Here is a 10,676-nt window from a genome sequence, read left to right as displayed (position 1 = left end):
TGCCTCTGCCTCCTGAGTGCTAGGATTAAAGGCGTGCACCACCACACCCAGTTGTTTTTTGTTTTTAGGGTTTTTTTGGTATTTTTTGGTCTTTTTGAGACAAGGTCTTCCTGTAGCTGCAGCTGGCCTGGGTTCACTAATGGAGACCAGGCTGGCCTCAAACTCAGAGATCCACCTGCCTCTGCCTCCCAAGTGCTGGGATTAAAGGTGTGTGCCACCATGCCTGGCTGCATCTTTTTATTTTTTTAAAAGATTTATTTTTATTATTTTAAACCATTTGTATATGCATGTGTATCTGTCCATGTGAGTACAGGCACCCTTGGGGACTAGAGGTATCAGATCCACCTAGAGCTAGAGTTATAGGCAGTTGTGAGCCACCCAACATGGGTGCTGGGAACTGAACTCAGGTCTTCTACAAAAGCAATCAGAACTCCTAACACTGACTGAGCTGTTGCTCCAGCACCGTTTTTTTTTTTTTTTTTTTTTTTTAATGGTGCTAGGGATTGAACTCAGAACCCATGCTTTTGAGGCAGCACTGCACCAACTGAACTATATCTTCAGCCCCACAAGCAGCATCCCTTAAAGGGGCTGGGGATATGCCAGGGGACCTCAGAAAATGAGTTTCAACCCCTGTGGAAATGACTAAGGAGCTACCACACAACCACTATTTCCACTGTAAGTAAGCTAAAGAGAAAATAGCCCCAGTCCAGGGAAGTCAAGCCCCACAAAAGAGTGCTCGGAGTGTTAGCTCATGATCACATCATGTGGGAGACTGTGGCAGGAGGATCAGGAGTTCAAGGTCATCCTCCACTGTAGAGTGAGTTCAAAGCCAGCCTAGGGTATGTGAGGTCCTGTCTCAGAAAATCAATAGAAGCCGAGGAGATGGCTCAGTAGAAAAGTGCTTTTTGCCAGGCATGGTGGTACATGCCTTTAGTCCCAGCACTCCAGAGGCAGAAGCAGGAGGATCTTCGTGAGTTCGTGGCCAGACTGGTCTACATAGTAAGTTCCAGGACAGCTGGGGCTACAAGGAGACCCTATCTCAAAAGACGAAAAAAAAAAAAAGTGCTTTCTCGCTAAGCATGAGGGCCTGAATTCGATCCCCAACACCCATATGAAAAATCCGGGCACTGTGGCACGCACCTGTAATCCCAGCAGTGGAGATGAAGAGACAGGAGGGTCCCTAGCCAGCCAGCCTAGTCAATTGGTGAGTTCCAGATTCTGGGAGAGACTGTGTCTTAAAATTAAGTTGGAGGGCCAGCGAGATGGCTCCATGAATAAAGGTGTTTGCTGCCAAGCCTAACAACCTGAGTTTAATCCCCAGGACCCATATGGTGGATGGAGAGAACCAATTCCCAGAAGTTAGCCTCTGATCTTCACATGTGCCATGGCAGGAGCATGCCCACACAGGCACTCTAAATAAAAATTTTAAATGTAGTTTAAAAAATAAGATGGGCCAGGCATGGTGGCACATGCCTTTCATCTCAGCACTCAGGAGGCAGAAGCAGGAAAATCTCTGTGAATTGGAGGCCAGTCTGGTCTACATAGTCCTAGGCTAGCCAGGGCTATATAGGGAGACTCTGCCTTAAAAAAAAGATCGGGGAGAGGGGACGCTGGAGAGCTGTCTCGGCAGTTAAGAGCACTGGCTGCTCTTGCAGAGGACCTAAGTTCAATTCCCAGTACCCACATGGTGGCAAACAACCGTCCATAATTCTAGTTCCAGGGGATAGGATGCCCTCTTCTGACCTCCTCAGGCACTGCACAATATGGACACACATGCAGGCAATGCACTAATACACATAAAATATGTAAAAATAATAAATGAAGGGGCTGGAGAGATGGCTCAGCAGTTAAGAACACTGGCTGTTCTTGCAGAAGACCTGGGTTCAAATCCCAGTACCCACATGGCGGCTGTCTGTAACTCCAGTCCCAGGGGATCCAACAGCCTCTTCTGTCCTCTGTTGGGCATTGCACAACACAGTGCACTCACATGCAAGCAATAGACACATACACATAAAAATAAAATACTTTAAAAAAATAATAATAAATGAATTTTTTTTTTTTAAAATAGAGGGTTAGTAGGATGACTCATCAGCAGTTGAGAGGGTTTACTGCTCTTGCAGAGGACCTGGTCTCTGGTCTCAGCACCCACATAGTGGGTCACAACTGCAGTAGCTCCCATTCCAAGGAATCTGTTGCCAACACCCTCTGGCCTGCACATAAACTCATGCAGGCTTGCATACATACACATAAATAAAAAGTAAATAAAAGAAAGAAAAAAGCAGATTGACTTTTAAAAAAAAAAAAAACTAAGGGCTGGAGAGATGGCTCAGTGTTACGAGTACTTAACTGCTCTTCCAAAGGACTGGAATTTGGTTTCCAACACCCTCTTTGGCCTCTGCAGGCATTAGGCACACACATGGTATACTTAGATACATGTAGGCAAAACACTCATACACATAAAATAAAAAATATTAATTTTTCAAAGTCTTTTACAAAATAAAAAATAAGCCAGGCATGGTAATTTTTCAGTCTTTTTAAAAAATAAAAAAGCTGGGCATGGTGGCACACGCCTTTAGTCCCAGCACTCGGGAGTCAGAGGCAGGCAGATCTCTGTGAATTCAAGGTCAGCCTGGTCTACATAGTGAACTCCAGGTCAGCTGGGGCTACAGGGAGACCCTGTCTCAAAAAAAAAAAAGTGACCTTAGGTCAGCAAAGCCAGAAGAACACCCAAGACTCCTAAATAACACACAGTAGGCTACCATGAGTCATGTCTACACAGACACAGACTAGGTCTCCTTAACAACCTAGCATTGGGTAAGGGGTGCTGTGGCTGTCAGCCCTTTGGCTGGCCTCTGAGAGCTGTCACAGAATTTCCTGAGGGGAGCTGGCTTGAACCTTGGACACAATGGGCAGGGTTTTCAAAGACCCAAGGAATGGGGGCTGGAAAGATGATTAAGAGCACTGGCTGCTCTTGCAGAGGACCGAGGGTCGGTTCCCAGCACCCACATGGCAGCTAACATCCATCCTAACTCCAGTTCCAGGGGGTCTGATGTCCTTCTGACCTCCTTGAGCGTTGCACAACTTGGGTGCATTTACATACATGCAGGCAATACATGCATACACATAAAAATAATAAATAAAAAATGTAAATAATAGTAATAAAAACAAAGTCACAAAGGGGGGGGTGTAGGAAAGGGATTTATTTGTGTATGGGGTGGGGGATGCCAGCCATGAATGTGGCCTCAGAGGACAACTTGCAGGAGTCAGTTCTCCCCTTCTACTATGTGGGTCCCAGGGATCAAATTCTGGCTTGGCAGGCAACAAGAGCCTTGCCCCACTGAGCCATCCATGTCACCAGCCCAAATTTGGTTTCCTTGGGGATACTGAGTCCAATGAACAGCAGCCTCAACCTGGGTTCAGGGGCCTCCAGCTGCATAAAACCTCTTCCTTCTTTGCAGATGAGAAGAATGGAGCCCAGACTCGGCCTGCTGGTACCCCACCCCGGAGCCTGCAGCCCCCACCGGGCCGTCCAGACCCCGAGCTGAGCAGCTCTCCCCGCCGAGGCCCCCCTAAAGACAAGAGGCTCCTGGCTACCAACGGGACCCCTTTACCCTGACCCCAGGGGGCCAGGGAAGGAGGGGAGCCCCCTCCACCCCCCTTCCCTGCGCCCTACTGTGAATCTGTATATAAGGCCCAAGGAGTATGTCGGGAGGGGGGAACACAAAACCCGGCCTTGCCCTGCAGGGATGGGGCTCCATGGGCCGTGCCCAATGGGGGGAGGTTCTAGGGCAAAAGGGGGCGGGAGCTGTTTCTATTTATTTATTGATTAATTTATTATTTTATTTATTGATCAATCTCTGCGGATGGGGTGGGGGAGGGATGGGAGCTGGTTGGGGGTGGCTTAGCAGATCCGGACAGGTCCCTCTGTCTCTGTGTCATCCCCAATCCCCACTCCCTTTCCTGGGCCCCTGCTCCCCTGCCCCAGGTCTTTTTCCCCTTTCCCTATAACCTTCTGTACGGATTTGCTCTCCTGGAAGGAATTCTGGTTTCGCGTGATCCTGCCTGCGTCCGTGTCTGATTCCACCGGCAGCAAAAACAACAACAAAAATAATAATAAATAGCCTTGATCAGGGACAGCTGGCTGGCCTTGGCCTCTCAATTCCTGGGGTGCTTTTGATTGCAGGGACAGGCAGGTACCAAGCTGCAGCCTCTGACTGGTTAGCACAAGTTCCCCCTTGCCATGTGTCCATTAGAAGGTCCATCTCAGTCCTCCGTAGTTCACTGTAGGGTGAACCGGGTTGGCCACTTCTTTGTTCCTCTACCACTAGAATGAAGCCCAGTCAGAGCGTCTCTGACAGCTGGATCTCCGGGGTCACTGGGGAAGCTGGTGGGGGGCTGGAGTCCAGCCTGGACTTAAGGTGCAGGGCACAGCCTCGCAGGCTGGAGAAGTCCACAGCAAAGAAGCCAAACAGCATGAAGAGTAACATGGCCACAGCCCACTCACAGGCTGCAGAGGCAGAGCGCAGATTGTGGAAGTTGAGGACGATCACTTCACAGCAAGGTCAAGGATCACCTGGTCATATGTTGAAGACACCCACCCCCCAAGAGAGCCCACCTTAGATGCTGTATGACGCAGGCCAGGCTAAGTCCGCCTCTGGTTGTCTGAGGTGCTCACCTACCCTGGCATGATTGACAGATATCCCAGATCTACCACCTCACCTCACCCTCATCCCCTCAAAGAGATTGTAGCTGTTGTTCCCAGTCCTCTCCAAAGCCCTGCCCCTCTCTCTGTCTCTTCCCATGTACCTCCCATTAGTCCTGGAGCCCCAATATTCCCAAACCCTTCTGTTCTGTGGGTCTTTCTTGATCCTAGAACTTTGTGCTTGTTCCCCAACTTGTCCAAGCAAGATGCCATTGCTGCACGACTTACAGATGTGCAATTTCTTGGGGGTTTTTTCTTTGTTTTTTTGTTGTTTTTGAGACAGGGCACTGTGTACTCCAGGCTGACCAAGAACTTGATATATATCTGAGGAAGATCTTGAAATTCGGATTGTCCTGCCTCCAGCGCAGGAATTCTAGGCGTGCATCACTATGACCTGTTTATGGGCACCATAACCTGTTTACTACAACCTGTTGACCTGTTTAACGACCTGTTTAGGGGCACCACAACCTGTTTCCAGGAGATCAAACCCAGGGCCTCATGCATGCTAGCCAAGCAGTCGTCTTGACTGAGCCACATCCCCAGCCCCAGATACTTGATTTCTTAAACATAATTCAGGCTTTCTGCAACTTTCTCCCTGTCTTTGACTTACAACCTCCTCCCTACAAACTCCCTTACAGAATCAAACCTCCTCCCAAAACCCATTCTCTTCCTAGGGAACCCCACCTCCATGGAAACGCCACCATCCCTGAATACTTTTTTTTCTGGAGCGTCTCCCAAGACCTCTCACCTCCCCTCCCTGCATCCAGCCAGCCACTCTAGCTCCCAACTCAGACTCTCCCATATCAACTTACAAATCTTTTCATTCATATCTTATGCATGCATACTGTGTGTGGAGGTCAGCAGACAGCTTTCGGGGAGTCTGTTCTCTCCTTCCACCACAAGGCTCCGAGGGATCGAACTCAGATCTTCAGACTTGGCAGCAAGTCACTCTACCTGCTGAGCCATCTTGCTGACGTAGACATTTTTAAAAATATATTTTCTGTTTTTTGACTACTGGGCCAGCAAGACGGCTCAGCAGGAAAAGGCACCTGCCACCAAACCTATCCATCTCTGGGACTCACATGGTGGAAGGTGAGAACTGACTCCCAAAAGTTGTCCTCTGATCTCTACATGTCCGCATGGCACACATATACACAAATAAGTATAATAAAAAATTAAAAATGAATCATTACCATGATAAAAACAACTCTTGATAATATAGCCCAATTAATGTGCACTGGGCTTTGTGTCCAATTAATAGCATCGTAAAAACAAATATAGTAAGCTAGATGTGGCAAACATGCTTATTATCATAGAATGCTAGCACTTGAAAGGTAAAGGCAGGAGGATCAGGAATTCATGGTCATCTTCAGCTACAAAGTGATTTCAAGGCCAGTCTAGACTACATAGATTCTGTTTTGGAAAAACGGACTTAGCCAAGCAAGATGGCTCAGACGGTGAGGGTACTTGCCACCAAACTTGATGACCTGAGTTTGATCCTTGAGACTCATGTGGCAGGAGGAGAAAACCCACTTCTTCAGGTTGTACTCTGACCTCCAAGAATATATTGTGGGGGCTAGAGAGATGGCTCAGCGGTTAAGAGCACTGGATGCTCTTGCGGAGGACCCTGGTTCAATTCCCAGCATCCACATGGTGGCTAACAACCATCTGTAACTCCAGTTCTAGGAGAATCCAGTACCCTCTTCTGACCTCCACAGGCACTGCACAACACAGGTGCATTTACGCATGTAGAAAATACACTCATACACATAAAATAAAATAAAATAAAATAAAATAAAATAAAATAAAATAAAATAAAATAAAATAAAATAAAAAAAAAGAATGCATTATGGGCATTGGGGATTTAGCTCAGTGGTAGAGCACTTGCCTAGCAAGCGCCTAGCAAGCACAAAGCCCTGGGTTCTGTTCTCAGCTCCAAAAAAAAAAAAGACAAAATAACAAAAAAGACCAAAAAAAACCCACAAAAAAAACCCAAGGCAAGAATGCATTGTGGTTCATGGGCACCTGCTCCCATAAGCAAATAAATACATGTTTAAGAAAGGGGTGGTTGGGCGATGTAGCTCAATTGGTAGAGTGCTTCTCTAGCATGCACAAAGCCTTGAATTTGGTTCCCAGAATTAAATACACAGGGTATGGTGGTCCATGACTAGCATTCCAGCTCTCAGGAGGTGGAGGCAGGAGGTTCAGAAGTTCAGGGTCGGGGCTGGAGAGATGGCTCAACATTTAAGATCACTGACAGCTATTGCAGAGGACCCAGATTCAAATCCTAGCACCCACATGATGGCTAAAAAAATAGTCTGTAACTCCAGTTCCAGGGGATCTGATGCCCTCTTCTGACCTCCATGGGCATTGCATGACACGGGTGCACGTATATACATTCAGGCAAAACATTCATATACATAAAATGCAGGCAATACACTCATACACATAAATAGTATATACACATAAAAGAAGTTCAAAGTCATCTTCTGCTCTATAGTGAGTACCAGACTATCCAGGGCTACATAGTAAGAGCCAGTCTCACAAAATAAGCAACAACAAAAGCCTTGGCTCTAGTTAGTGATTTTGTTTCTGACTATCTTAGAGCAAATACGTCCACCTAAGCCATTTCAAGTCACTTACATGAAATTACAGAACCTGGAGTTGGGAAGGTCACGTGCCGATGCATACTCCATCTGCAGCCTACCATTCATTCTAGCCAGGACCTTGACCAAGAGACTCTGTCTGAGTCTATTCTACTCTGAACACCCAGCAAGATGCCTGTAGTGCCCCTAAGAGATAATTACTGACATTGCATTTTCCCAGTGCTTATTGGCCATACCCTTGGTAGATCTAAGCACCTCACAAACACAGTCCTATTTATCCCCACAACCCTGAGGTCAGCCTGTTAACTATCTGCATTTTCTTTAAGACAAGTCTCATTATGTAGCCCAGGCTAGCTTCAAACTTGTGGTGATCTTTCTGCTTCAGCCTCAGCCATCTACGTTTCAGTAGTGAAGACACTGAGGCACTGAGGATTTAAGAAACCAATAGAAGTTCTGCTAAGTAATCTATGGAGAGTCCAGTCCAGCCCATCTGAACTCAGTCAGGACTGCCCAGTGCATTTGTTGGTTGTGGTTTTTGAGACAAAGTCCCACCATACAGCCCAGGCTGACCTTCAACTCAAAAGCCTCCTGCTTCCACCTCCAGAGTGCTGGGGTGAAAGGCTATGCCACCATGCCTGGCTTCCACTGTTCACTTTTCACTAGGGAACTATGACCCTGGGTGGACACTAAGGCCCAGAGACATGAACAGATACCCACTGCGGCACATACAAAGAAAGGCCCAGGGAACAGCTCCAATGAAAAGCCATCCCTAACCTGTCTCCAGCCCCAGGAAGGATACTGGCCACGATGAGGATGGTGGAGAGGCTGCAGAGACTCAGACGCAGAGGTCCCATCCAGCGGGGCCCTGGTTGGGGCAGGCCCTTCATCCACCAGGACAGAATGAACTGCAGCCAGAAGTAGAGGTTGCCCAGGGTGAAAGCAAAGAAGGCCCCAACCAGGTGTGTAGGTTTCTGATTCTTTTCCTGGGGGAGAGAGGAGAATTGAGAGAGAAATTTTGCCAGGGGGTGGGGAAATGATCTGAGGAAGAGATTTTGAACCAATCCAACAGATGTAATTGAGAACTGCCACCCCAGGGCAGGTGAGATGGCTCAGCTGGTAAAAGAGCTTATAGTAGGGCTGGAGAGATGGCTCAGCAGTTAAGAGCACTGGCTGCTCTTGTAGAGGGCAGAGGTTCAAATTCGGTCCCAGCACCCACATGGCAACTAATAACCGTTAGTAATTTCAGTTCCAGGAGATCCAACGCTGTCTTCTGGCCTCTCCGGGCATTGTATGTACATGGCGCACTTACATATATGCAGGCAAAACACATACACATACAATAAAAATAAAAATAAATAGCAGGGCATGGTGGTACACGCCTTTAATCCCAGGAGGCAGAGGTAGGTAGCTGTCCCATTAAGGCCAGCGATTGAAGCCAGCCTGGTCTACACAGTGAGTTCCAGGCCAGCTATGGCCACAGAGAGACCCTATCTCAAAAAGACCAAATAAATAAATAAATAAATATTTAAAGGAAAAGAGTTTGCGGGAACCCAAAGGGAAAGGAAAAAACAACTTCATGGAGCTAACATCGGTCTATAACTCCAGTTCCAGGATATCCGACGGCCTCTTCTGACCTCCACGGGAATTGCATGACACTGGTGCACTTACATACATGCAGGCAGTACATTCATATACATAAAATAAAAATGGAAAAAAAATCCAACTCCATGCCTGTGCCATGGCTGCACTCACACATATGTGCGTGCATGCACACAGTCTCTTTTTTACGCCCACACAATATTAATTAATTAATTAATTAAAACCTGCCACCTCAGTGACTGACTTGCAGACTAGATAAACTCTGGCCATTGCCAGCTCCACATGTACAGGCATTTAAAAAAAATTTTTTTTTTTTTTTGGTCTTTTTGAGACAGGGTCTCCCTAGAGTCCCAGCTGTCCTGGAACTCACTATGTAGACTAGGCTGGCCTTGAACTCATAGAGATCTGCCTGCCTCTGCCTCCCAAGTGCTGGGATTAAAGGTGTGCACCACCACATCTGGCTTAAATTTTCTTTATAAGATTTTAATTTACATGTATGTACATGCCACCTGTGTGTGAGTACCCACTGAGGCCATTAGAGGGCATCAGATCCCTGGGAGCAGGCAGTTGTGGGCCAACTAACCTGGGTGCTGAGATCTGAACTTGGGTCCTTGGAAGACCCAGCAGGCACTGTTAACTGCTGAGCCGTTTAAATTTAAATTCACTGCTCTAGCCTCAAAGCTTATCATGGTGCTGTCCATAAAAATTCTCAGGAAACATGAATGGAATTAATCTTGCATTCTCAAAGTCGGAGGGAGGGACAGATACCCCAAGGGGGAAAACTTATTATTTCTGTTTTTGGGGTTTTTTTGAGATCAGTCATAAGCACGTTCCAGGATTGAACCTAGGGCCTCATGCATGCAAGGCAATCACTCTACCACTAACAGGGTCTTACATACCTCAGGCTGTCCTTGACCTTGATACTCCTGATCTTCCTTCCTCCATCTCCCAAGTGTTAGGATGACAGCTTTGCACCACCATGCCCCGCAAAATTTGGTTCTTTATAAAGAAATTATTGTATTTATTTATTTTGTGGGAGGAGGGAATATCATGCCTCAGTTTAGAGTGCCTGCTTTCTTCCACCATGTGAGTTTCAGGGATTGAACTCAGCTTACGAGGCTTGGTGGCAACTGTCTTAACCCACTGAGATATCTCTCCAGCACAAATTTTTGGTACTGAGGGAGTAAAACAGTTTTAGATGTCACAATGGTTTGTTACCTACAGAAATATATGTTTTTCTTAAGATTTTTATCTTTTTATTACTTTTTGATCTTTTTGAAACAGGGTCTCCGTGTAGCCCCAGCTGGCCTGGAACTCTCTATGTAGACCAGACTGGCCTTGAACTCATAGAGATCTGCCTGCCTCTGCCTCCCAAGTGCTAAGATCAAAGGCACGTGCCACCATGCCCTGCTTTTAGAAATGTTTAAAATGCATAAATATTTTTAAATTTTAGGCCAGGTGTGGGGGTGTACACCTGTAATCTCAGAGGATACAGGAAGATAGCCGGTTCAAAACCAGTCTTGGCTACATAGTAAGTCCCAGGCCAGCCTGAGCTATATTCACCAGACCTTTTCTCAAAAAACTAAACTAAATAAGGAAACAAGAAAACAAAACAAAAAACCAGACTAAGTGTAGGACCCTGAGACCCTCTTCATTCACCCGCTACCCCCCAATCCCTCCAGACCCCACTAATTGCACTTTTATCTTCTGTAAAATGCTTGGCTGCTGCTTTAGACATGCCTAGACATGCCCTGGCATGCCCTGACCCC

The 10,676-nt window shown here is 46.8% G+C and overlaps 2 protein-coding genes across 3 annotated transcripts in view; one reads left to right on the top strand and one right to left on the bottom strand.

The window, feature by feature from the left end:
• The window catches only part of Brsk1 (BR serine/threonine kinase 1), a 30,824-nt gene extending 26,690 nt beyond the window's left edge, over positions 1-4,134 (top strand). The window contains exon 19 of one of the 2 annotated variants that reach the window (XM_008846663.2): positions 3,459-4,134. In XM_008846663.2, the coding sequence (XP_008844885.1) occupies positions 3,459-3,616 (158 nt within the window). In that variant the 3' untranslated portion in view covers positions 3,617-4,134. The remainder of the gene's footprint in view (positions 1-3,458) is intronic. The other variant, XM_008846665.3, reaches the window with a different exon arrangement.
• Positions 4,135-4,219: 85 nt separating this feature from the next.
• Positions 4,220-10,676, bottom strand: part of Tmem150b (transmembrane protein 150B) — a 15,350-nt gene continuing 8,893 nt past the window's right edge. The window contains exons 6-7 of the mRNA XM_008846666.3: positions 8,108-8,291; positions 4,220-4,549 (exon numbers count right to left, since the gene is read on the bottom strand). Of these exons, the coding sequence (XP_008844888.1) occupies positions 4,341-4,549; positions 8,108-8,291 (393 nt within the window). The 3' untranslated portion in view covers positions 4,220-4,340. The remainder of the gene's footprint in view (positions 4,550-8,107; positions 8,292-10,676) is intronic.

This window comes from Nannospalax galili, unplaced genomic scaffold, assembly GCF_000622305.1.
Source record: "Nannospalax galili isolate Female #2095 unplaced genomic scaffold, S.galili_v1.0 scaffold842, whole genome shotgun sequence".
NCBI classification, from domain to species: domain Eukaryota; kingdom Metazoa; phylum Chordata; class Mammalia; order Rodentia; family Spalacidae; genus Nannospalax; species Nannospalax galili.
Note: the sequence above shows the minus strand (reverse complement) of the source record. Positions and strands in the feature narration are given on the sequence as shown.